A 27,993-nucleotide genomic window follows, 5' to 3' on the forward strand; every position below is an offset into this window, starting at 1 on the left:
GGAGGTAGGTGCAAAATGAGTTCTAAAACGGGGTGCCGGGTCCTGCGGGCTGAGGAGCGGGGGAAGCCGGTTTGAGCGTATCTGACGGATGGTAAGCACCCCTCTGGCTGGCCGGCAATGGACTGACCCGCCTCCCATTCTCAGAACCGGCGCCGCGGCCGCTTCTTCGAAACGATTTTCCCCGAAGGTGCGGCGGCTCCTTTCCAGGAAGAGGCGGCAGGTGATTGGGGCCGGGGCCGGGGGGAATGAGGGACGGAGGGACAGGGGGGATTGAGGGACAGGGGGATGAGGGACTGGGGGGGGGGGGGGATATGAGGGACTGGGGGGGGGGGAATGAGGGACGGAGGGACAGGGGGGATTGAGGGACAGGGGGATGAGGGACTGGGGGGGGGGATATGAGGGACTGGGGGGGGGGGGTATGAGGGACTGGGGGGGGGGGATATGAGGGACTGGGGGGGGGGGATATGAGGGACTGGGGGGGGGGGGATATGAGGGACTGAGAGATGGCCGAATAACCACCTTCTGCACTGTAAATTCTATGAGAGGGAGCGTCACCCCAGGCGGGGGGTTGGGGGTTTGGGGGGGGGGGGGGGGGGGGCGCTCAGATACATTATATCTACCTCAGTAACAAAGTGTCAGTAACAGAGAAACTGAAACAGTATCCACCGGGATAGAGGAAGGAGGGAGGGAGAGAAAGACACAGAGGGAGAGAAAGACACAGAGGGAGAGAGACCGAGAGAGGAGAGAGACAGAGAGAGGGGGGCGAGAGACAGAGAGAGGGGGGCGAGAGACAGAGAGAGGGGGGCGAGAGACAGAGAGAGGGGGAGAGAGAGACAGAGGGCGGGAGAGAGAGTAACAGAGGGGGGCGAGAGACAGAGGGGGATAGAGACGGGAGAGAGAGAAGGGGGAAGAGAGACAGAGAATGGGCGGTCTACGGGGATCGGGTGGCTCTGTGGTGGTTCTATGCGGGGACTCTGCGGTCTGTGCGGGGATGGGGGGGTTCTGTGCGGGGATCGGGCGGTTCTATGCGGGGACTCTGCGGTCTGTGTGGGGATCGGGGGGTCTGCGGGGATCGGGCGGTTCTATGTGGTCGGTCTGTGTGGGGATCGAGGGGTCTGTGGGGACTGGGTGCTCTGCGGGGATGAAATGAATGAAAATCGCTTAGTGTCACAAGTAGGCTTCAATGAAGTTACTGTGAAAAGCCCCTAGTCGCCACATTCTGGCGCCTGTTCGGGGAGGCTTACACGGGAATTGAACCGCGCTGCTGCCTTGTACTGCATTACAAGCCAGCTATTTGGCCCACTGAACTAATGGTGATCTGGTAGTTTGTGTATGAGAGTAAGCACTCTCGATTTCTGAGGCTGCTGTGATTGTGAGAGCTCTCTCAGCGGTGTGAAGAAGGGGTTTATGAGAGCGTGGGCCTGTTGGGAATGTCCCTGTTTTGTGTTTGGGCCCCGGTTTGAGGGGATTGACTCATGAGGAGAGATTGAGTAGACCTGTATTGCCTGGACCTCCGAGAAACATAAAATCCCTGTGTGTGTGTGTGTGGGTCGCAGATTTCCCCCCCCCCCCCCCCCCACTCTGGCTGGAGGGTCGTAGATTGCCCCCCCCCCCCCCCCCCCAAACCCCCCCCTGGCTGGAAGGTCGTAGTCTCCGGGGAGGCGGCCGACGCGGACTGGCAGCAAAGGTTCCACGGTGGCGCAGTGGTTAGCCCTGTAACCTCACGGCACCGAGGTCCCAGGTTCGATCCCAGCTCTGGGTCACTGTCCGTGTGGAGTTTGCACATTCTCCCCGTGTCTGCGTGAGTTTCGCCCCCAACAACCCAAAGATGCGCAGGGTAGGTGGATTGAACACGCTAAATTGCCCCTTTATTGGAAAAAGCAAAGGTTCCACGATGAGTCAGAACACCATCCGAAACCTTTCAGCCGAGCGGTATCACCAGCCATTTCCACCCAGCGCAGTGGGCTGAGCGTATGGTTGCTTTCGCTTCCCGTTTGTGAAACTTGAGCCATTTTCTTCTTTTATTTGACCTGGGGAGGTGTGATCTACATATTTATACATATATATATACATTTTTTGAAACACAGTCAGTCGCCGTGGCAGCCAATCTCCGCACAGCAAGATCCCACAAACTGAGTCGAGGCCGGACCGCCTCTTGGGATGACTTGTTTGTCGGGTAATTATTGGTGCAGGGACCTCTCAGGGAGGTTCCTCCTCGTTGTAGTGTCTGTGGGGTCTTTTAAGAGCACCTGTGAGGGCAAAATGGCACCCCCCCCCCCCCCACCCCCCCCCAGATGTCTGCCTGTTTGAGCGTCTTCACTTGAAACCCGACGGACCTGCGCTCGGTCGATCCCGAGATCGAGACCGATTACACAGCTGGAGCTTGAGAAATCTAACTCTGGCTACAATCCCCCCCCCCCCCCCCCCCCACCCCCCCCCGAGGCCTCAGGGTACTGAAAAGCCCCCCTACCCCCGAGGTCTCTGGGTACTGCAAAGCCCCCCCCCCCCAAGGTCTCTGGGTACTGCAAAGCCCCCCCCCCCCCGAGGCCTCTGGGTACTGCAAAGCCCCCCTACCCCCGAGGTCTCTGGGTACTGCAAAGCCCCCTACCCCCGAGGTCTCTGGGTACTGCAAAGCCCCCCTACCCCCGAGGTCTCTGGGTACTGCAAAGCCCCCCTACCCCCGAGGTCTCTGGGTACTGCAAAGCCCCCCCCCCCCCCCCGAGGTCTCTGGGTACTGCAAAGCCCCCCCCCCCCGAGGTCTCTGGGTACTGCAAAGCCCCCCTACCCCCGAGGTCTCTGGGTACTGTAAAGCCCCCTACCCCGAGGTCTCTGGGTACTGCAAAGCCCCCCTACCCCGAGGCTGGGACACTCAGGGTTACTCACTGCTGCTATCTCTTGTGTGCACGCTTTCCAGTCTCTGAGGTTTCTCTCATTGGCTTGAAAGATGAATCTCTGACTAATTTTAGCACAACAGTTACTGGAAAGTGTGAGACCGAGACAGGCTGAGGGTATGAGCTGGGGGTCACAGAGAGGCACAGAGAGGGAGGGGGGGGGGGTGGCAGATTTGCCCCCCCCCCCCCCCCCCCCCGGGACAGTGCAGTGCTCCCTCAGTACTGACCCTCTGACAGTGCGGCACTCCCTCAGTACTGACCCTCTGACAGTGCGGCACTCCCTCAGTACTGACTCTCTGACAGTGCGGCACTCCCTCGGTACTGACCCTCTGACTGTGCAGCATCCCTCAGTACTGACCCTCTGACAGTGCGGCACTCCCTCAGTACTGACCCTCTGACAGTGCGGCACTCCCTCAGTACTGACCCTCTGACAGTGCGGCACTCCCTCAGTACTGACCCTCTGACAGTGCAGCACTCCCTCTATACTGACCCTCCCACAGTGCGGCACTCCCTCAGTACTGACCCTCTGACTGTGCAGCAGTCCCTCAGTACTGACCCTCTGACAGTGCGGCACTCCCTCAGTACTGACCCTCTGACAGTGCGGCACACCCTCAGTACTGACCCTCTGACAGTGCAGCACTCCCTCAGTACTGACCCTCTGACAGTGCGGCGCTCCCTCAGTACTGACCCTCTGACACTGCGGCACTCCCTCAGTACTGACCCTCTGACAGTGCGGCACTCCCTCAGTACTGACCCTCTGACAGTGCGGCACTCCCTCAGTACTGACCCTCTGACAGTGCGGCACTCCCTCAGTACTGACCCTCTGACAGTGCGGCGCTCCCTCAGTACTGACCCCCGGGACAGTGCAGTGCTCCCTCAGTACTGACCCTCTGACAGTGCGGCACTCCCTCAGCACTGACCCTCTGACAGTGCGGCACTCCCTCAGTACTGACCCTCTGACAGTGCAGCGCTCCCTCAGTACTGACCCCCGGGACAGTGCAGTGCTCCCTCAGTACTGACCCTCTGACAGTGCGGCACTCCCTCAGTACTGACCCTCTGACAGTGCGGCACTCCCTCAGTACTGACCCTCCGACAGTGCAGCATTCCCTCAGTACTGACCCTCCGACAGTGCAGCATTCCCTCAGTACTGACCCTCTGACAGTGCAGCACTCCCTCAGTACTAACCCTCTGACAGTGCAGCACTCCCTCAGTACTGACCCTCTGACAGTGCAGCACTCCCTCAGTACTGACCCTCTGACAGGGCAGCACTCCCTCAGTACTGATCCTCTGACAGTGCAGCACTCCCTCAGTACTGACCCTCTGACACTGCGGCACTCCCTCAGTACTGACCCTCTGACAGTGCGGCACCCCCTCAGTACTGACCCTCTGACAGTGCGGCACTCCCTCAGTACTGACCCTCTGACAGTGCAGCACTCCCTCAGTACTGACCCTCTGGCAGGGCAGCACTCCCTCAGCACTGACCCTCTGACAGTGCAGCTCTCCCTCAGTACTGACCCTCTGACAGTGCGGCACTCCCTCAGTCCTGACCCTCTGACAGTGCGGCACTCCCTCAACACTGACCCTCTGACAGTGCGGCACTCCCTCAGTACTGACCCTCTGACAGTGCGGCACTCCCTCAGTACTGACCCTCTGACAGTGCGGCACTCCCTCAGTACTGACCCTCTGACAGTGCGGCACTCCCTCAGTACTGACCCACTGATAGTGCAATGCGTGTGTGCATATGTATCTGCTCGTCGAGGGTAACTAGGTGAAAGTTCTGTGACCTCGATAGCAGTGATCTGTTTAGCTCAGTGAGAGGATTAAACGCACTCGTTCCCCGGGAGGCGGAGTGCTGGCTGACATCTGACCAGTGACACCAACCCCTCCCGACACAAGCCTGCACAGAAGTGACCACGACGTGGATTGACAGACATTTACAACCACTGTGTTCGGGAGGGTGCTCGGCTGTGGGTGCTGCAGCCCCGCTGACTGTGGACGCACCCTAATCGAGAGTTCACACCGACGCAAATTCAGCGTCATAGCTGTCAGGCTAACCACCCGGTTTCAGGAAATGTGATGCTGAAAGCCTTATACTGTCGCTGGTGGTTTTAACATTAGCATTTGGAGCTGTGTAGAAGCTGATTGATGCCCCTCTTCCGTTGAAGAGCTGTCTACCGGCCAGAGTATGGTCGCTGCCGTAATGTTAACCATGCGGTAGCAAAGATGGCCTCTGGAAACCTGGGGTCAATGCGGGGAAGGGCATTCTCCTTGGGTGGTCATGCAATGAGGGGGGGGGGTGTGCGCGCGGGGGTGCGTATTGGGAGTGTGTGGGGCGCACAGCAAGGGGGCGGGGGGGGGGGGCAAGTGTGCATGTCGGGGGGGCAGAGGTGAAATGACATGAAAATCGCTTATTGTCACAAGTAGGCTTCAAATGAAGGTCCTGTGAAAAGCCCCTAGTCACCACATTCCGGCGCCTGTTCGGGGAGGCTGGTACGGGAATTGAACCGTGCTGCTGGCCTGCCTTGGTCTGCTTTCAAAGCCAGCGATTTAGCCCTGTGCTAAACAGCGTATGGACGACAGTTTTCACCTCATTTGAGTTTTTTTTTTACAAATTTAGAGTACCCAATCATTTTTTTTCCAATTAAGGGGCAATTCAGCTCGGACCCGTGGGTCCCCTCCACCAACAGCCCGACTCCCTCCCACCACCACCCCCACAACACTCCCCACCACACTCCCTCCGCCCTTCTGTTGGTACAGAGGCGAGGGTATTTGGTCTCTCCAGTGCAAAGTTTAGTGCTTGTGCCATTTGTTTTTTGTACAACTGTGTTGTGAACTGTTTTAATGATCAGAGTATCCAGCCCCTCTCCCCGTACAGTGGTAAAGAGGGGAGGGTACCCTGTTTCTCCAATACAGAATTAGTGTTTGTACCGTTTGGCTTTGTATAAATGTGATGGTTACTGTTTTAATAAAAAGATACGGCCAATCCACCTACCCTGCACATCTTTGGGTTGTGGGGGTGAGACCCACGCAGACACGGGGAGAATGTGCAAACTCCACAGTGACCCGGGGCCGGGATCGAACCTGGGTCCTCGGCGCTGTAGACAGCAGTGCTAACCACTGTGCCACCGTGTGGTCCCAATCGTCATGTTTCATAGAATCATAGAATTTACAGCGCAGAAGGAGGCCATTCAGCCCATCGAGTGTGCACCGGCGCTTGGAAAGAGCACCCTACCCAAGGTCAACACCTCCCCCCTATCCCCATAACCCAGTAACCCCACCCAACACTAAGGGCAATTTTAGACACGAAGGGCAATTTATCACGGCCAATCCACCTAACCTGCGCATCTTTGGACTGTGGGAGGAAACCGGAGCACCCGGAGGAAACCCCCGCACACACGGGGAGAACGTGCAGACTCCGCACAGACACGGGAATCGAACCTGGGACCCTGGAGCTGTGAAGCAATTGTGCTAACCACCATGCTACCGTGCTGCCCTTTCTAACCGCCTCCCCTCAGGATAAGGCTCACCCAGACATCCCCGTCTTGGTTAGAAGGACAGTTCTGCCGTACCTTTCACAACCTCTTGGGGCGCCCCAGAGCATGCCTGTCCGTTTCGGAATGTCATAAAAGTCTGAAACACGGCAGCCAGTTGGTACACAGCAAGACCCCACAGGCGGCAGTGCGGTGATGGCTGGATTCCTCTCTCCCCTGTCTGTGCGCGCGTGGCGTCAAGCGAGGGTTCCGGGGTAAACTTCCCCCCCTCTCCTCTTCCATGGGATCTTCTGCACCCGGCCAAGATGGCAGACAGGGCCTCAGGCTTATCCACGAGGCAGCACCGCAGGCAGCGCAGCACTCCCTCACCCTTCTGTCAGCCTGAACGTGCTGTTCAAGTCTTGCGATTGGGACGTCAATCGAGGCATTCAAGAGGGCATTGGATGATTATGTGAATAGAAACAATGTCCAGGGGATATGGGGGGAAAGGCAGGGGAAGGCCGCTGAGTCGCGATGCTCGTTTGGAGAGCCGGTGCAGACATGTTGGGCCGAATGGCCTCTTCACCGTAACAATTCTGGGATTACCTGGTCCTAATCGCATTCCTGTTTGAGAGAGTTTACTGCGTGCAAACGGATTCTGGCATTTCGGCCGTGCCTCCGTATCTACGCTTCAACCGCTCTTCATTGGTTGCTGAGTGCTTTGGGCCGTCCTGAAATGTACAGCGATGCAGGTCCCTGAGCACCCCTTCCATCCCCTTCAGCGTTCACCCCCTCCACCAGCGATGCACTGGAGCAGCCGAGTCTACCTATTTCCTTTGGGGGGTGATTGGTTGTGGGATTGGACAGGGAGGGAACCTCAAACATAGGGGGACCGAACTTTCAAATCTGAGCCAGGCCGTTCGGGGATAATGTCCACCTCCACCCCCAAAGCTGTCCCGGCTCAGGTGGGGGGGGGGGGGGGGGGGGTCAACTGAAAGTATCCAAACCGACATTGATGATTCTTTTAAGTTACGTTGAGAGGGGCGGGCAGGTGGAGTTGGCCATACAGCCGTGATGTGATTGGCGTAGCAGGAGCGAGGGGCTGAATGGTCATCTCCGGTTCCTTCAGGAAGTTTTGAACAGGGAGCGGTTCTTTCCCAGCTGGGCAGGAAGGCTGGATCAGTCAGCGCAGGATGGGATCTGCCTGTCTGAGACAGAGAGCGAGGTTGACTCTAAGTTCTACGGGCTGGAGTTACTGCGTGTTGTCGGTGATGCTGTGACACACTGGTGCACAGCTGTTCGATGTTCACGGCACGTGGTGTCACTGCATCCTGTGCTCTCTACAATAGCAGGAAGGGCCTGAGACATTTTAGTGAAGAGGAAAATAAAGTGTTCCCTCGAAAAACACACACTCAAACCAATTGGCCATTCCCTGGTGTCCCCAACAGTTTCTATACAGCTTTTATAATCTTCATTAGTGTCACAAGTCGGCTTACATTAACACTGCAATGAAGTTACTGAGTTACTGTGAAAAGCCCCTAGTCGCCACACTCCAGCGCCTGTTCGGGTACACTGAGGGAGAGTTCAGAATGTCCAATTCACCTAACCAGCACGTCTTTGGACTGTGTGAGGAAACCGGAGCACCCGGAGGAAACCCACGTGGACACGGGGAGGACGTGCAGACTCCGCACAGACAGTGACCCAAGCCGGGAATCGAAACCGGGACCATGGCGCTGTGAAGCCACAGTGCTAACCAATGTGCCGCCATGCCGGCCTGGGTGATTCCTGTCCTGTCCGGCCAAGGCACAGGTTTCACAAGGTCGCTGGCGGGTGCGGTGGTCTGACCCTTCAGCGCCTGGCCCAGTGACCGGCTGTTGGGCCATGGCTGGCTGCACATGCCCGCCGGCTGGGGAGATATTTGCTGAAATACGGGGCAGGCGTGGGTATGATTACTCGGCCTGGGCAGGACGGCCTCAGCCTCTCAACTCCGCCACCAAACCTTCCCCCGGCTTAGTGTTTGTTTGTTTTTTTCAAATGCTCTTACCCATGTTTTGATCTGACTTTGATCGTAGCGGGTTTCCCATCCAGAGAAGCTAAATATATCACCCCCCCCCACCCACCCTTCCATGTCCCTTATCGGCACCTGCGTCAGGCAAGGAAACAGGATGTGAGAACACTCACTTCTGGAGTTTCCTGGCCGGATCCAGGATTTGTCCGTTTGGATTAGTTGGAAGCTGGGAGCCTCGGTCAATGACCCGCTCACACTCCGTCCTCGGGAATTGCATGGAAGCCTTCAGAGAATCACCCTGGCAAAGGAGCTTCTGTTGGCTTTTCAGTAGCCAGGACTGGCTCTCGGGTACACGGGTGAGTAACACGTTCAGGATAGGGGGGGGGGGGTTCAGTCTTGCGCCTCTTCTGTTGCCCAGGAGGTTGCCGTTTCTCCCCTGAATCACTTCTTGAAATCCGTTCTCACAATCCTTCGAAGCTGAGTGTCATCGGTGCTGATAAAATCTCCAAGTTCCACCACTCCCAGGACAGGTACAGCACGGGGTTAGGCACAGAGTAAAGCTCCCTCTACACTGTCCCTATTAAACACTCCCAGGACAGGTACAGCACGGGGTTAGATACAGAGTAAAGCTCCCTCTACACTGTCCCTATTAAACACTCCCAGGACAGGTACAGCACGGGGTTAGATACAGAGTAAAGCTCCCTCTACACTGTCCCCATCAAACACTCCCAGGACAGGTACAGCACGGGGTCAGATACACAGTAAAGCTCCCACTACACTGTCCCCATCAAACACTCCCAGGACAGGTACAGCACGGGGTTTGATACAGAGTAAAGCTCCCTCTACACTATCCCTATTAAATACTCCCAGGGCAGGTACTGCACGGGGCTAGATACAGAGTAAAGCTCCCTCTACACTGTCCCCATCAAACACTCCCAGGACAGGTACAGCACTGGGTCAGATACAGAGTAACCTCCCTCTACACTGTCCCCATCAAACACTCCCAGGACAGGTACAGCACGGGGTCAGATACAGAGTAAAGCTCCCTCTACACTGTCCCCATCAAACACTCCCAGGACTGGTACAGCACGGGGTTAGATACAGAGTAAAGCTCCCACTACACTGTCCCTATTAAACACTCCCAGGACAGGTACAGCACGGGATTAGATACAGAGTAAAGCTCCCTCTACACTGTCCCCATCAAACACACCCACGACAGGTACAGCACGGGGTCAGATACAGAGTAAAGCTCCCACTACACTGTTCCTATTAAACACTCCCAGGACAGGTACAGCACGGGGTTAGGCACAGAGTAAAGCTCCCTCTACACTGTCCCTATTAAACACTCCCAGGACAGGTACAGCACGGGGTTAGATACAGAGTAAAGCTCCCTCTACACTGTCCCTATTAAACACTCCCAGGACAGGTACAGCACGGGGTTAGATACAGAGTAAAGCTCCCTCTACACTGTCCCCATCAAACACTCCCAGGACAGGTACAGCACGGGGTTTGATACAGAGTAAAGCTCCCTCTACACTATCCCTATTAAATACTCCCAGGGCAGGTACTGCACGGGGCTAGATACAGAGTAAAGCTCCCTCTACACTGTCCCCATCAAACACTCCCAGGACAGGTACAGCACTGGGTCAGATACAGAGTAACCTCCCTCTACACTGTCCCCATCAAACACTCCCAGGACAGGTACAGCACGGGGTCAGATACAGAGTAAAGCTCCCTCTACACTGTCCCCATCAAACACTCCCAGGACTGGTACAGCACGGGGTTAGATACAGAGTAAAGCTCCCACTACACTGTCCCTATTAAACACTCCCAGGACAGGTACAGCACGGGATTAGATACAGAGTAAAGCTCCCTCTACACTGTCCCCATCAAACACACCCACGACAGGTACAGCACGGGGTCAGATACAGAGTAAAGCTCCCACTACACTGTTCCTATTAAACACTCCCAGGACAGGTACAGCACGGGGTTAGATACAGAGTAAAGCTTCCTCTACATTGTCCCCATCAAACATTCCCAGGACAGGTACAGCACAGGGTTAGGTACAGAGTAAAGCTCCCCCTACACTGTCCCCATCAAACACTCCCAGGACAGGTACAGCGCGGGGTTAGAGACAGAGTAAAGCTTTCTCTACACTGTCCCCATCAAACACTCCTCTGACAGGTACAGCATGGATTTAGATGCAGAGTAAATCTCCCTCTACACTGTCCCCATCAAACACTCCCAGGACATGTGCTGCACGGGGTTAGATACAGAGTAAAGCTCCCTCACACTGTCCCCATCAAACACTCCCAGGACAGGTACAGCACGGGGTTAGATACAGAGTAAAGCTCCCTCTACACTGTCCCCATCAAACACTCCCAGGACATGTGCTGCACGGGGTTAGATACAGAGTAAAGCTCCCTCTACACTGTCCCCATCAAACACTCCCAGGACATGTGCTGCACGGGGTTAGATACAGAGTAAAGCTCCCTCTACACTGTCCCCATCAAACACTCCCAGGACAGGTACAGCACGGGGTTAGATACAGAGTAAAGCTCCCTCGACACTGTCCCCATCAAACACTCCCAGGACAGGTACAGCACGGGGTTAGATACAGAGTAAAGCTCCCTCTACACTGTCCCCATCAAACACTCCCAGGACAGGTACAGCACAGGGTTAGATACAGAGTAAAGCTCCCTCTACATTGTCCCCGTCAAACACTCCCAGGACAGGTACAGCACGGGGTTAGATACAGAGTAAAGCTCCCTCTACACTGTCCCCATCAAACACTCCCAGGACAGGTACAGCACGGGGTTAGATACAGAGTAAAGCTCCCTCTACACTGTCCCCAGCAAACACTCCCAGGACAGGTACAGCACGGGGGTCAGAACAGAGTAAATGTGATGATTTTCCATTTCTGATACCAGCTTTCTTGTCGTCCCCAATAAGGCCCCTCTTGTCTCGGAGATGGGGACAGTTTAGTCTCTGTTGGCAGTGAGAGCCTCAAATCCTCGTCACATTTAAAAGGTCACAGCCCAGCAGATCAGAACTTTGAACTGAATAATCCGAGTTGGATTAAACTGCAGCACCCTCCCTGTCACCAGCAGAATCAGGAGCCGGAGCAGTGGCTGCTTCCAAGGAACCCTCCCTTTCCCAGGGATAATGTGGGAACGTTGCAGTCACCAATCTTGTCGGAGGCTGTTTCTGACAATGAAATCCTGTGAATCACAGTTTGCCTCCTGATTTTGATTTTGTGGTGATGTGCGGGTCAGTAATGTATTATTCTTCAGCATACTATCGAATTGGGCAAAAAGGCAAGTTTGAAAGAGACAATTACGTGGTGTGTGATTTTCACGTGAGCAGATCACACACTGAGTGACAGCCATGATTCAGAGACTTGCTCTGTTGCGCCTCCAAGTCAGGATTTGTTGGTTTAATTCCCATGCTCGAGGCTTGAAAACGGGTTGAAGGCTGCGGAGGGGCCCTGCCAGGGTGGGGCAGTGCCGGGGGAGTGCTGCACTGCTCTGGGGAGGGGCAGTGCTGGGTGGGTGCTACCCTGCTCTAGGGAGGGGCAGTGCCAGGGGAGTGCTGCACTGCTGTGGGGAGGGGCAGTGCTGGGTGGGTGCTACCCTGCTCTGGGGAGGGGCAGTGCCAGGGGAGTGCTGCACTGCTGTGGGGAGGGGCAGTGCTGGGTGGGTGCTACCCTGCTCTGGGGAGGGGCAGTGCCAGGGGAGTGTTGCCCTGCCGTGGGGGTGGGGGGGGGGGCAGTTGTTGCCAATTCGCACCAGCGACGCCAATAATGTTGCTCTTTTTAACTGGATACTGATATGACCGTTATTAATGATATTGCTTTTCAGATTGCCAGGTATCAAATGATACCACCACAAGGCTTTACCGGATATCGATCAAAGATCAAACAACCAGTTAGTTCAAGTTCAATGATAGTTAATTTACACACAAGAATTACTTTGACATGCAACATAAAACACTACAAGCTAAATTACACCTAACACTACAACCTGTACTTAACTTCAGGCACCCGGCTTTATGCAGAGGAACAAGGCCTTTATTCGGATCTTGCGTGGCTGGGTCTGGAGAAGTGACTTTGTTTCTGCTGGGCTCATCCGTCTGGTAGCGATCGTTGGTCTTGAACTTGTCTTCTTGTCGTGATGCTGCATTTGGTTTTAGGCGTAGGTCGGGGCCAAGAGAGACCGAGCGCCGGGGCCAAGAGAGACTGAACACGTGGCTGTGTCTCTCTTTATCCTTCTGGGGTTTCGCGCTCTTTTGGGCAGTCCTTAGCTTTGGGCCCAATAATTTGGCAGGCTTCGATTACTGCCTTCGATTCTGGCCAATAAAGGGGCGGGTGCCTTGATGGCGGGGCGTGTCCTGAGCGGTCATTGACCGTGGCTTTTTGGGCTCCCTGAGCAAAGGGAGTGGCGCCGATGAGTCTGAGTCCTGGGTTGACCATATTTCCCATGGTCCTTTGCAGGTGGCCATATTTCCCGGGATCCTTTGTAAGTGGCCATCCCAGATGGCTACAGAGTGTCGGGAAGGGGGGGGGGTGCTGCCACACTGCAGGGGTGTGTTGCCCTGCCGGCGGATCAGTGCCGCCCTGCTGGGGGGTCAGTGCCGGGGAGCACAGAACCAACCAGGGGATGTCTTTGGAATGCGATTTATCCGGAGCTACACTCCGCCCTCGCATCTTCAAATGGGCAGAAGGGGGGAGGGGGGGGAGGGTTTCCCCAGTGTTCTGGGACCAATCTCTCGATCCGCATTTTAAACGGCCATGAACTGGCTGCTGTACCTTGTGCAGGATTCCCGTGACACACCCCGACATCAGTCACCACACAAAGGACTTTGAAACATGCTGAAAAATCCAATTTGCTTTGAACCTCTCAATTCCCTGAGCTCTGTTATTGCTGAAGGTCATGGCAGAGGTGCTGAAGGTTTATGCGATGCTCGTGATTTAGTGTGCGTGCTGCTCGGCAACAATACACAAGGGTAGTCAGAGAGATGAGGATGTTCTTTAATCTGGAGGTCCCCTGGTCTGAATCTCGGTGGGGGGGGAGGGAGGGGAGAGTTGCGAGCAATCTGATCTCTGGGGTGGTAACGAGACTTGTTCCCTGTGGGTAAGAGGTCTGTACGGTGGCGAGTTGTCCTGACGATCTGTTTTCTTCCCCGCTCCAGGTACCTGTTGGCTGGCCAATGTCCCCGTGAGTTACTCCGGGAAAAGTAGAACAAACAGGTAAGAAGCGAAAGAAAGATTTGCGATCACCCCTTTCACAAACGTTCAACGCCTCGAATGCTTTCACCGACCGTCTGGAAGAAAAAACATTTCATAGAATCCCCACTGTGCAGAAGGAGGCCATTCGGCACATTGAGTCTACACTGACCCTCTGATAGAGCATCATACTTCGGCCCATAACCCAATAATCCCACCTAACCTTTCGACACTAAGGGGCAATTTAGCATGGCCAATCCACCTAACCCCCGGTCCCACATCGACCCTGTCAATACTTTTCAGAATCTTAAGTCTATTACAATCCTAGACCAGATGCCAACAGTTGCTCGGATACCAGACAGAAACCCTAGTATTTAATTTAATTTGTAAGACCGTGAGGAAAGAATAATTCACCCTGGGGGTGATTTCACGTGCAAATAGGGATAGCGTCTATTAAAACCAACTTTATTAGTAACACAGTATTACTAACTTTAACATCATATAGAAAATAGCTTACAGTTACCAGATAAATAATGCTTAACAATGGCATTGAAACCGTAAATCCTAACTGGTATCTTTTATGTCCACTCAAGCAAAACACATCTTGGGTCAAAATCCACTTTTAAATATAGTTATAAGACCCAGGGATACTTGCTGTAAAGAAATGTCTTTGATAAACTGTTTTGATAGAGGGAGGACCTTCAGGAATCAGCTGCACATTCTTGCCTGTGTCAAACTACTGTTTAACCTGCCGCCTTTTCAGATACTGCTGTTCTGTTCACAGGCAATAGATTGTTCAACTAAAATGCTTTGAGCGAAGCAGACAGATCCGAAACCTGAACTCCAAAACGCAAACCTGTCTGCACCAGCCCCTGGCTCCTCCCATTAACGGCATCATCTTCCTTAAGGCTAAACACACTGTCTCTAATTATCTGCTGTCGATGATAGAGCAGGCTCGAGGGACTGGAAAGCACACTCCAAATTTTGAATCACCGTGACGAGATTTGAAAGCTTTCTCTCTGAAATTCTAGGTTATTCGTTCATGGAATGTGGGCATTGGGGGCTGGGCCAGCATTTATCGCCTAGTTTGACACAGGCAAGAATCTGCAAGCTAGTTTCCTGAAGGATCTCTCTCTCTCTCTCTCTCAAAGCAGTTTATTCAAGACCATCAGCAAGTATTCCTGGGTCTTCTAACTGTATTTAAAGGGGTATTTTGACCCAAGGTGGGTTTTGCTTGAGTGGAGATGAAATATAGCAGTTAGGATTTTCATTATCATTGTTAAGCATTATTTAACTGGTAGTTTACTGCCCTTGATTTGAGTGGCTTGCTAGGCTGTTTCAGAAGGTATTTAAGGGTCTGAAGTCCCATGACATTGTTTTTGAATCTTTCCTTGTGGAACCAATTTCCTGCAGCCACTGACTTGGGATCTTCCTGTTTTCGCTGAAGCCCGCTGCGAGGGCCGGGCTGTGAAGTGGGGAGGGGGTGGCGTTTTGACTGTGCAATTTGGGCTGTCGCTGTTTGTTTGATTTTCATCCACCCTCCTCCTCCCTACTTGCCTTTATCCAGATGAAGATGGGGTCCAAATCAGAGAGTTACGTCAAGGAGTTCACCCGACACTCCACGGACATGATGCTCAACCTGAACGAGATGAGGAAGCGGGAAATCCTCACCGACGTCAAGGTCTTCGTGGACGGAGAGGAGTTCAAAGCTCACAAGGCCGTGCTCATCGCTTGCAGGTAGGTGAAGGAAGGGCTGGGCGCGCAGTGCGTCCCGTGGGGCAGGCGATTTAGATCCCTGGCAATGGATGACGTTTTGGGATATCCGAGAGGATTGATTTAAGAACGGGTCCCGTTCGCCTACCCCACCTCGGTGTTCGCTGACCTGGATTGGCTCCCCCCTGACCCCCATCCCATCTACACAACTGGGCGCACTCTAACCTCCTCTAACGCAGCCCATTTGCACATCACCCAGACCCTCAGGCCCACCGTCGGGGCAAGGTGCTTCGGTCACAGACCCGGAGATTCTCTATCTAAATCACTTTGGCTGTCTCCCCCTGTAGATAACATGTCACCCTCCCCTTTAATTGAGGTTATGTCACCTTCCCCAGAGTGGCTCCTGCTTGGTATGGTATAACCGTTCTGTGAAACGCTTTGCGATGCTTAAATACTGGTAGGGGAGTTTACAGAGGAATGGGGAGGGGGCGGGGGTGGGGAGGGGGCGGGGGCGGGGGTGGGGAGGGGGCGGGGGTGGGGAGGGGGCGTGGGTGGGGAGGGGGCGGGGGTGGGGAGGGGGGCCTGGGTCGGGGAGGGGGGCCTGGGTCGGGGGAGGAGGGCGTGGGGTGAGGAGGGGGGCGGGGCAGGGGAGGAGGGGGAGGGGAAGAGGGGGGCGGGGCAGGGGAGGAGGGGGGCGGAGGAGGGGGGCGGGGAGGAGGGGCAGGGGAGGAGGGGGCGGGGCAGGGGGAAGAGGGGGTGGGAGGGATTGGGGGCGGGGCAGGGGGAGAAGGGGGCATGGTGGGGGATGGAAGGGGTGGGGGTGGAGGGGGGAGCATGGAGAGGAGTGGGGGAGGCGGGGCTGAATATGGGATGAATTGGAGCTGACCGAATGGCCTTCTGTGTTGGATGAGGTGATTGTTTTCCTGCAGATGATTGGAGACGGCTTTAACAGCTGCTCATCTCTTTCCCCCCCCCCCCCCCCCCCATCTCCCTCCCACAGCGGATTTTTCTACTCCATCTTTTCCGATCAGGCTAAGAGACACGTGAGCTTGCTGACGCTGCCGTGCGGGATCAGCGCGGCTGGATTCCGCCTGCTCCTGGAATTTATGTACACGTCCTGCCTCCCACTCGACCGGGCCTCCGTGGCGGAGGTGCTGACGGCAGCCAGTTACTTACAGATGGACCATGTGGCTGAGACATGCCACACCTTCGCCCGGCTGAGGTGAGCGCGCCAACATATTCCCGTCAGCCCTGAGGCTGAGGGACGCGGGAAGAAGGTGGTTCACCCTCCTCACTGCCCAGGCGGTGTGGGAGGGAGGCTGCATCGACCTAGCTGCGCTACCCCCACGCCAGGGCACTGGCTTGCGTTTCCCACTGGAAGGAACATGTGCAAACCCTGGGTGGGATTTCCTGATATTTCTATCCCTGACGTGAGGTCAGTCAGGACACATTGTTACCCAGAAAGGGGCCACCTCTGTGAGAAAGATGGAGGGAGCAGGATTGTGACATAGGCCACATTAATAGCTTGAGACAGATGTCATCACCATAACGATGGTTCCTCCATTATTTTGGCCGTATCTCAGTGAGTTCCACTCTCGTTCTCTTGCGCCACTGGGTCAGGTGGTTGTGCTGTCAGAGGGTCAGTGAGGGAGTGCTGCACTGTCAGAGGGTCAGTACTGAGGGGGTGCCGCACTGTCAGAGGGTCAGTGCTGAGGGAGTGCTGCACTGTCAGAGGGTCAGTACTGAGGGGGTGCCGCACTGTCAGAGGGTCAGTACAGTGGGAGTGCTGCGCTGTTAGAGGGTCAGTACTGAGGGAGTGCCGCACTGTCAGAGGGTCAGTACAGTGGGAGTGCTGCACTGTCAGAGGGTCAGTACTGAGGGAGTGCCGCACTGTCAGAGGGTCAGTGCTGAGGGAGTGCTGCACTGTCAGAGGCCCCGTTCTATCCCTCTGGTTGAGATAAAAGAACCTGTAGCCACCATTTTGTTGACAAGTGGGAGACTGTTCTCCCTGGTGTCCTGTGTTTAATATTCCCTCCTCAACCAATCTCACTAATGTTGAAATGTTTCTTTTCTTTTTCAGTGTCCCACACGTCCACACCTACCTGAAGTCTCTGGACTATCCGCTGAGCAGGAGCCTGGCCTGCTCCCTGGGCATGGAGAGTGGCGCTCTCTCCTTCCTACCCTCTCGGACTCTTGCCCCACACCGCGCTCCACGCCTGCTGACGGGCTCGGCGGCTGGAGGCTGTGGCTACTTCCCTGAATCCGCCTTCCGCTTCCCAGACGGATGCGTCGCTCCGCGCAAGGCTGCTGGCGGGACCCGGCGGGAGGGCCCGGCGGTGGGGGGGGGCCATTGGGGCGAGGCGAAGGCCAGCTGGAGGGGGGGCCCGGGCACCTGCGCTGGGAGCAGGCCCGAGCCGTGCCCCGAGGCCCGAGGGCCAAAGGGCAGGAGGCTGCCCGAAGAGAAGGCCTCTGCCGAGAGGCCCACGCCCTGCGACGAGAAGAGCAGCAAAGTGCCCGTGCAGGCGCCGGATAGCCCCATGCGCTCCGACTGCCGCCCCAACTCCCCCACCGAGTCCCAGAGTGCCGTGCTGGACTGCAGTCCCTCCGCCAGGAAGCCCGCCGACCCCGGCCCCAACCCCAAGGCCTGTAACTGGAAGAAGTACAAATTCATTGTTCTCAACTCCATGCGGCAGGCTGTGAAGGAGCAGGCCGACGCGGGTTCCTGCTCCCCCACCACCCTGTCCTCCTCCCCCGAGCCCCGAGGCGGGAGCAGCAGCAGTGACGAGAGCAGCTCGACCAACATGGAGGAGGAGACCGAGGACGAGGACTCGGCTCGTAACAAGGCAGCCAGTCGGTAAGTGAAGAGGAACAGGGAGGAGGCCGTTCAGCCCCCTCATTCAGTGAGACCATTTCTGTTGTGTACCGTAGCTCCCATCTACCCACCTTGTTTCCTTAATCTTGGCTCCCACCCCCCCAAATTCACCTCCAGAAACGCATGCAGTGTCAGGTGAGGGCAGGGATCGGGCTGTGATGCTTCAGCAGGCGAATAGCTTGGGGTGGGTGGCCGCCCCCGAGAAAGAGTCGGTGCTTCTGCGATCGGGGGTGGGGTGGGGTCCGGGTAGGGAGCAAAGCTGGAGCTGTTGTACACCGCTTTGGAGGCGGGGGGGGGGGAAGGGATTAGATGGGCCTTTCCTCCGCACCTTCGATACCAAAACAAAGTTAGCACAGGACAAGTTTTGACACAGGAAGTGGGGAACTCCCTCCCACACGCTGAACAAACACCGAGTATTGAAACTAATGTATCAGCTGTTGGGTTGGAGGCGTCTTGAACAGGCTCTGGTTGAATTTAGGCTCCCACTGGTGAGTAGAGGATGGTCATGAGGTATAAATAGCTTCCCAGCTTCAGAGACTTGCGTCAGCATTGCTTCGCGCTCGATTGGCGGACGAAACCGCCCCCGCCCCCCCCCCCCCCCCCACATTTCGGGCTCGATTGGAGTAGGAACCCCCACCCACCCAGCCTCCATGCTGCCGTCACTCACATCATCAACGTCTATTTCTGTTCCCGCCCAGGTCATCGCCAGATTCCCAGGACTCTAGCGGGTGCTGCGTCTGCTCGATCTGCGAGCTGGACTTCAAGCATGGCTCCGAGCTCCGTCGCCACATCCTGGTCTCCCACCCCGGAGAGGAAATCCCGGAATACCATTTGGAATTCTCGGACAGCGGGTCAGGTAAGCAGAGATGTGGGGGGTGGTGGGGTGTTTTTGGGGGGGGGAGGGGGGGAGAGAGAACGGTGGAGGATGCAATGATCCTGGGGTGGGGCAACCCGTCTCTCTCGTGGCTTTGAGACCGTCCCTCGATGCCTCCGCACAAAGGAGTGCTGCGCCGTCAGAGGTGCGAGTCCTGCAAAATGTGGGAAATGGAGGACGGGCAAGGACATTTGGTACCTCGAAAGGGGGGGGGGGGTAGGGGGTGCCCCTCAGTATCACACCTTGTCAAATCCCGTGGGAATTGCCTGTGTTTCAATGAGGCCGCCTCGCGTTCTTCCAAACCCGAGAGAGCCTGATGGGATGTTGATGAAACGGCTGTCTTTCCTTGCAGACTACGGCCTCTTCTCCTGCAGCACGTGTGAACTGAAGCTCTCGGACGAGGAGTCGCTGCAGCGGCACTTCCTGTGCGTCCACAGCGATGACAAGCCCTACAAATGTGATATGTGCCAGGCTGCGTTCCGCTACAAGGGGAACCTCGCCAGCCACAAGACGGTGCACACAGGTGAGACACGTCAACGATGGGGGGGGGGGGGGGGGGGGGACGCGCGGGGAGCGGGTGACACCTCAGCGATGGGGGGACGCGGGAGTGCGCTGGGGGAGGGGAGACACATTAGCGATTGGGGGGTGTGGGCGTGCGCTGGGGAGGGAGGGGCTACACATAACCGCAGAGGAGGCGGCGGCCGAGTTGTATTGTCACTGGGCTAGTAATCCAGCGGAATGCTCTGGGGACCCAGGTTCGAAGCCCACGGTGGTGAATTTTAAATGGAATAAAAATTTGGAACTAAAAACCTACGAACGCCCATGAAACTGATTGTGTTAAAATGCCATCGGGTTCACTCGTCCCTTTAGGGGACATGCTGTGTATCTGGAGTCCCAGGTAGGCCAGACCGGGTAAGGACGGCAGATTTCCTCCCGGTGTCTGCTTGGCCTCCGGATGAAGCTGGCAGCTGCCTGCTGTGGGATCTTGCTGTGTACGGATCTGTTGCTACTCCACTTCAGAAGATTGTATCTAATGGAGTGAAAACGGGGTGCTGTCTCGTCTCTTTCAGGGGAGAAGCCCTATCGGTGTAATGTGTGCGGGGCGCAGTTCAACAGGCCGGCCAACTCAAGACACACACTCGGATTCACTCGGGGGAGAAGCCATACAAGTGTGAGACGTGCGGAGCCAGGTTTGTGCAGGTGAGAGTCTGGGGTGTGCACAGGATCCTGGTCAGGCTCCGCTTGCTTTGAAATGATTCAGTGCCTCAGAGACCAGGCCCACAACCCTTTCCTGACAGCTTAAACTCAAAAGCTGCTGCTTGAGATGTCCTCCCCGCACGCTCAGCTTCTCCTGCAGTCAGGCACCATCTCCCCTCCTACCCCACACTCACTGGCACCCCCTGTGCTCCCTGTCCACTAATGCCTTCAATTTAATATTTACATCCTTGTTTTCAAATCCCTCCTTCTCATTAGCGACTTATTTCTGTAACCTCCTCCAGCCCCTACACCCCTCCCTATTGCTAACCTCCTCCAGCCCCTACAACCCTCCCTATCTCTGTAACCTCCTCCAACCACTACACCCCCTCCCTATCTCTGTAACCTCCTCCAGCCCCTACACCCCTCCCTATTGCTAACCTCCTCCAGCCCCTACACCCCTCCCTATTGCTAACCCCCTACACCCCCTCTCTATCTCTATAACCTCCTCCAGCCCCTACACTCGCTCCCTATCTCTGTAACCTCATCCAGCGCCTAAACCCCCTCCATATCTCTATCCTCCTCCAGCCCGTACAACCCTCCCTATCTCTGTAACCTCCTCCAGCCCCTACACCCCTCCCTATCTCTTAACCTCCTCCAGTCCATACCTCTGTAACCTCCTGCAGCCCCGACAACCCTCCCTATCTCCGTAACCTCCTCCAGCCCCTACAACCCTCCCAATCTCTGTAACCTCCTCCAGCCCCTACACCTCCTCCAACCCCTACAACCCTCCCTATCTCTGTAACCTCCTCCAGCCCCTACACCCCTCCCTATCTCTTAACCTCCTCCAGTCCATACCTCTGTAACCTCCTGCAGCCCCTACAACCCTCCCTATCTCCGTAACCTCCTCCAGCCCCTACAACCCTCCCAATCTCTGTAACCTCCTCCAGCCCCTACACCTCCTCCAACCCCTACAACCCTCCTATCTCTGTAACCTCCTCCAGCCCCCTTCAACCCTCCCTATCTCTGTAACCTCCTCCAGCCCCTACAACCCTCCCCATCTCTGTAACCTCCTGCAGCCCCGACAACCCTCCCTATCTCCGTAACCTCCTCCAGCCCCTACAACCCTCCCAATCTCTGTAACCTCCTCCAGCCCCTACACCTCCTCCAACCCCTACAACCCTCCCTATCTCTGTAACCTCCTCCAGCCCCTACACCCCTCCCTATCTCTTAACCTCCTCCAGTCCATACCTCTGTAACCTCCTGCAGCCCCTACAACCCTCCCTATCTCCGTAACCTCCTCCAGCCCCTACAACCCTCCCAATCTCTGTAACCTCCTCCAGCCCCTACACCTCCTCCAACCCCTACAACCCTCCCTATCTCTGTAACCTCCTCCAGCCCCCTTCAACCCTCCCTATCTCTGTAACCTCCTCCAGCCCCCTACAACCATCCCTATCTCTGTAACCTCCTCCGCCCCTACACCCCCTCCCTATCTCTGTAACACCCTCCAGCCCCCTACAGCCCTCCCTATCTCTGTAACCTCGTCCAACCCCTACAATCCTCCCTATCTCTGTAACCTCGTCCAACCCCTACAACCCTCCCTATCTCTGTAACCTCCTCCAACCCCTACACCCCCTCCCTATCTCTGTAACCTCGTCCAACCCCTACAACCCTCCCTATCTCTGTAACCTCCTCCAGCCCCTACACCCCTCCCTATCTCTGTAACCCCTCCAGCCCCTACACCCCTCCCTATCTTTGTAAGCTCCTCCAGCCCCTGCACCACCTCCCTATCTCTGTAACCTCCTCCAGCCCCTACAACCCTCCCTATCTCTGTAACCTCCTCCAGCCCATACATCCCTCCCTATCTCTGTAACCTCATCCAGCCCTACACCCCTCCCTATCTCTGTAACCTCCTCCAGCCCCTACACCCCTCCCTATCTCTGTAACCTCCTCCAGACCCTACAACCCTCCCTATCTCTGTAACCTCCTCCAGCCCCTACAACGCTCCCTATCTCTGTAACCTCCTCCAGCCCATACATCCCTCCCTATCTCTGTAACCTCCTCCAGCCCATACATCCCTCCCTATCTCTGTAACCTCCTCCAGCCCCTACACCACCTCCCTATCTCTGTAACCTCCTCCAGCCCCTACACCCCTCCCTATCTCTGTAACCTCCTCCAGCCCATACATCCCTCCCTATCTCTGTAACCTCCTCCAGCCCATACATCCCTCCCTATCTCTGTAACCTCCTCCAGCCCCTACAACCCTCCCTATCTCTGTAACCCCCTCCAGCCCCTACACCCCTCCCTATCTCTGTAAGCTCCTCCAGCCCCTACACCACCTCCTATCTCTGTAACCTCCTCCAGCCCTACAACCCTCCCTATCTCTGTAACCTCCTCCAGCCCATACATCCCTCCCTATCTCTGTAACCCCCTCCAGCCCCAACAACCCTCCCTATCTCTGTAACCTCCTCCAGCCCACACATCCCTCCCTATCTCTGTAACCTCCTCCAGCCCCTACAACCCTCCCTATCTCTGTAACCCCCTCCAGCCCCAACAACCCTCCCTATCTCTGTAACCTCCTCCAGCCCATACATCCCTCCCTATCTCTGTAACCTCCTCCAGCCCCTACAACCCTCCTATCTCTGTAACCTCCTCCAGCCCCCACAACCCTCCCTATCTCTGTAACCTCATCCAGCCCCTACACCCCTCCCTATCTCTGTAACCTCCTCCAGCCCCTACAACCCTCCCCATCTCTGTAACCTCCTCCAGCCCCTACAACCCTCCCTATCTCTGTAACCTCCTCCAGCCCCTACAATCCTCCCTATCTCTGTAACCTCATCCAGCCTCTACACCCCTCCCTATCTCTGTAACCTCCTCCAGCCCCTACAACCCTCCCCATCTCTGTAACCTCCTCCAGCCCATACATTCCTCCCCATCTCTGTAACCTCCTCCAGTCCCTACAACCCTCCCTATCTCTGTAACCTCCTCCGTCCCTAAATCCCTCCCTATCTCTGTAACCTCCCTGTAGCTCCTACAGCTCCTCCAATTCCAGCCTTTTGAAATTCCCCAGTTTCCCATTGCTCCGCCATTGACGGCCGTGCCTTCAGATGCCTGGGGGGAGGCCTGAAGCTCTGCAATTCCCCCCTTAACCTCTCCTCCTTCCCCTTGCCTTCTCATCCTGCTCCATTGAGAAACTGTAAAAGCTCCCTCTGGGGCCCGAGCATGTGCCTCCTGTCCTGAATATCTGCCTGTGAGCCTGAACGTTGACTTTATTTAGACGGTGTGTCCTGTGAGGGGTATGTGACTGTGAAAGGAGAAGATATTCATTTTGTTGTTGACTTTCAGGTCGCACACCTTCGAGCTCACGTCCTGATCCACACGGGAGAGAAGCATATCCTTGTGAAACCTGCGGAACACGTTTCCGACACCTTCAGACCCTGAAGAGTCATATTCGCATTCACACGGGAGAGAAGCCATATCATGTAAGGAAGCTCCACGTCCCAACCCCACCCCCAACCCCCAACCCCCACCCCAACCCCAACCCCAACCCCCCCACCCCCCACACCCCCACCCCCACCCCCCACCCCCACAACGCCACCTCCCACCCCCAACGCCACCTCCCACCCCCAACGCCACCTCCCACCCCCAACGCCACCTCCCACCCCCAACGCCACCTCCCACCCCCAACGCCACCTCCCACCCCCAACGCCACCCTCCCACCCCCAACGCCACCTCCCACCCCCAACGCCACCTCCCACCCCACACCCCCCCCACCCCACCCCCACCCCCCAACCCCACCCCCACCCCCCACCCCACCCCCCCCCCCCAAACACCACCCCCCAACCCCAACACCACCCCCCCACCCCAAACACCACCCCCCCAACCCCACACCCACCCCCCCACCCCAAACACCACCCCCCCAACCCCAAACACCACCCCCCCAACCCCAAACACCACCCCCCCAACCCCAACACCACCCCCCCCAACCCCAAACACCACCCCCCCACCCCAAACACCACCCCCCCACCCCAAACACCACCCCCCCAACCCCAAACACCACCCCCCCACCCCAACACCACCCCCCCACCCCACACCACCCCCCCCACCCCAACACCACCCCCCCACCCCAAACACCACCCCCCCCACCCCACACCACCCCCCCAACCCCACCCCACCCCCCCAACCCCAACACCCCCCCCCCCACCCCAAACACCACCCCCCCCAACCCCAAACACCACCCCCCCACCCCAAACACCACCCCCCCCACCCCCAAACACCACCCCCCCAACCCCAAACACCACCCCCCCCAACCCCAAACACCACCCCCCAACCCCAACACCACCCCCCCACCCCAAACACCACCCCCCCAACCCCAAACACCACCCCCCCAACCCCAAACACCCACCCCCCCAACCCCAACACCACCCCCCCACCCCCCAAACACCACCCCCCCAACCCCCAACACCACCCCCCCAACCCCAACCCACCACCCCCCCCAACCCCAAACACCACCCCCCCACCCCCAAACACCACCCCCCCAACCCCAAACACCACCCCCCCAACCCCAAACACCACCCCCCCAACCCCAAACACCACCCCCCCACCCCCAACACCACCCCCCCAACCCAAACACCACCCCCCCCAACCCCAAACACCACCCCCCCACCCAACCCCCAAACACCACCCCCCCAACCCCAAACACCACCCCCCCAACCCCAAACACCACCCCCCCCAACCCCAAACACCACCCCCCCAACCCCAAACACCACCCCCCCAACCCCAAACACCACCCCCCCCAACCCCAAACACCACCCCCCCAACCCCAAACACCACCCCCCCAACCCCAAACACCACCCCCCCAACCCCAAACACCACCCCCCCAACCCCAAACACCACCCCCCCAACCCCAAACACCACCCCCCCCAACCCCAAACACCACCCCCCCAACCCCAAACACCACCCCCCCAACCCCAAACACCACCCCCCCAACCCCAAACACCACCCCCCCAACCCCAAACACCACCCCCCCAACCCCAAACACCACCCCCCCAACCCCAAACACCACCCCCCCAACCCCAAACACCACCCCCCCAACCCCAAACACCACCCCCCCAACCCCAAACACCACCCCCCCAACCCCAAACACCACCCCCCCAACCCCAAACACCACCCCCCCAACCCCAAACACCACCCCCCCAACCCCAAACACCACCCCCCCAACCCCAAACACCACCCCCCCAACCCCAAACACCACCCCCCCAACCCCAAACACCACCCCCCCAACCCCAAACACCACCCCCCCAACCCCAAACACCACCCCCCCAACCCCAAACACCACCCCCCCAACCCCAAACACCACCCCCCCAACCCCAAACACCACCCCCCCAACCCCAAACACCACCCCCCCAACCCCAAACACCACCCCCCCAACCCCAAGCACCACCCCCCCAACCCCAAACACCACCCCCCCAACCCCAAACACCACCCCCCCAACCCCAAACACCACCCCCCCAACCCCAAACACCACCCCCCCAACCCCAAACACCACCCCCCCCAACCCCAAACACCACCCCCCCAACCCCAAACACCACCCCCCCAACCCCCAAACACCACCCCCCCAACCCCAAACACCACCCCCCCCAACCCTCAATACCACCCCCCCAACCCTCAATACCACCCCCCCAACCCTCAATACCACCCCCCCAACCCTCAATACCACCCCCCAACCCTCAATACCACCCCCCAACCCTCAATACCACCCCCCAACCCTCAATACCACCCCCAACCCTCAATACCACCCCCCAACCCTCAATACCACCCCCCAACCCTCAATACCACCCCCCCCAACCCTCAATACCACCCCCCCAACCCTCAACCCCACCCCTACCCCCACCCCCAAACACCACCTCCCAACCCCCACCTCGTGCTGTACCTGTCCTGGGAGTGTTTGATGGGGACAGTGTAGAGGGAGCTTTACTCTGTATCTAACCCCGTGCTGTGCCTGTCCCGGGAGTGTTTGATGGGGACAGTGTAGAGGGAGCTTTACTCTGTATCTAACCCCGTGCTGTACCTGTCCTGGGAGTGTTTGATGGGGACAGTGTAGAGAGAGCTTTACTCTGTATCTAACCCAGTGCTGTACCAGTCCTGGGAGTGTTTGATGGGGACGGTGTAGAGGGAGCTTTACTCTGTATCTAACCCCGTGCTGTACCTGTCCTGGGAGTGTTTGATGGGGACGGTGTAGAGGGAGCTTTACTCTGTATCTAACCCCGTGCTGTACCTGTCCTGGGAGTGTTTGATGGGGACGGTGTAGAGGGAGCTTTACTCTGTATCTAACCCAGTGCTGTACCTGTCCTGGAGTGTTTGATGGGGACAGTGTAGAGGGAGCTTTACTCTGTGTCTAACCTCGTGCTGTACCTGTCCTGGGAGTGTTTGATGGGGACAGTGTAGAGGGAGCTTTACTCTGTATCTAACCCCGTGCTGTACCTGTCCTGGGAGTGTTTGATGGGGACAGTGTAGAGGGAGCTTTACTCTGTATCGAACCCCGTGCTGTACCTGTCCTGGGAGTGTTTGATGGGGACAGTGTAGGGGGCGCTTTACTCTGTATCTCACCCCGTGCTGTACCTGTGTTTTTATTTTCAGTGTGAAAAGTGCGACTTACATTTCAGGCACAAGAGTCAACTGCGGCTGCACCTCCGACAGAAACACGGGGCCATTACCAACACAAAACTGCGTTACAAGGTTGTCCCTGAGCTCTATATGAACGGCCTGCAGTCCTGCTAGAGTGGTGGGGGCTCTCGATGACGCTGGGCGGCATCGCTTTCCACAACGACAATAAGAGACAATCTGTCTCCCCCCTCCCCACTCAACGATATTTGTTGTTGCGATGGTTTCTGACAAGGATCAAAGGTTTCCCCCCCCCTCGAGGGAATGGAATCTCGAGCATCCCAGATTCGGAATCCTGCACTTCGGGAAAAGAATGACTTCAACTGTGATCGGTGCCCGGGGGAGCTGGGCCCAGGGGAGTAGGCCCGGGTGGCTGGATCTGGGGAGCTGGGCCCAGGGGAGTTGGCCCGGGGTGGGGGTGGCCTGGGTAGCTGGGTCCAGGGAAGTAGGCCTGGTGGGTGCAAACCTGGAAAACTGGCCCTGGAGAAGTAGGCCCAGGTGGCTAGACCTGGGGAGCTGGGCCCAGGGGAGTAGGCCCGGGGTGGCTGGGCCTGCAAATCTGGGCCCAGAGGGGAAGACCCGAGAGGGCTGGTCCTGGGAAGCTCGGCCCAAAGGGGTAGGCCCGGGAGGGCTGGTCCTGGGAAGCTTGGCCCAGAGGGGTAGGCCCGGGGGGGCTGGTCCTGGGAAGCTCGGCCCAGAGGGGTAGGCCCGGGAGGGCTGGTCCTGGGGCGTGGGCCCAGAGGGGTAGGCCCAGGAGGGCTGGTCCTGGGAAGCTAGGCCCAGAGGGGTAAGCCTGGGAGTGCTGGTCCTGGGAAGCTGGCCCTGGAGGGGTAGGCCCGGGAAGGCTACAGTGGTGAACTCGCCAACATTGAGGGCATTTAAAAGTTTATTGGATAAACATATGGATGATAATGGCATAGTGTAGGTTGGATGGCTTTTGTTTCGGTGCAACATCGTGGGCCGAAGGGCCTGTACTGCGCTGTATTGTTCTATGTTCTATGTTCTAAGGCTGGTCCTGGAAGCTAGGCCCAGAGGGGTAGGCCTGGGAGGGCGGGACTTGGGGAGTGCGGGAGGCCTGGGCCCT

General features: G+C 57.2%; 1 protein-coding gene across 1 annotated transcript; it reads left to right on the forward strand.

Annotated features, from left to right (window-relative positions):
- Nucleotides 1-133: 133 nt before the first annotated feature.
- On the forward strand, nucleotides 134-27,993 carry LOC140404650 (B-cell CLL/lymphoma 6 member B protein-like). The gene is given in 12 exon segments (XM_072493265.1): nucleotides 134-220; nucleotides 13,560-13,617; nucleotides 15,161-15,330; nucleotides 16,307-16,528; nucleotides 17,387-18,160; nucleotides 18,877-19,034; nucleotides 19,405-19,575; nucleotides 20,123-20,176; nucleotides 20,179-20,252; nucleotides 23,592-23,634; nucleotides 23,637-23,728; nucleotides 26,886-27,993. Coding segments are annotated over 10 exon segments (1,899 nt in total). The 5' UTR covers nucleotides 134-220; nucleotides 13,560-13,617; the 3' UTR covers nucleotides 27,027-27,993.

Source organism: Scyliorhinus torazame, chromosome 31, assembly GCF_047496885.1.
Source record: "Scyliorhinus torazame isolate Kashiwa2021f chromosome 31, sScyTor2.1, whole genome shotgun sequence".
Classification (NCBI taxonomy): Eukaryota; Metazoa; Chordata; class Chondrichthyes; order Carcharhiniformes; family Scyliorhinidae; genus Scyliorhinus; species Scyliorhinus torazame.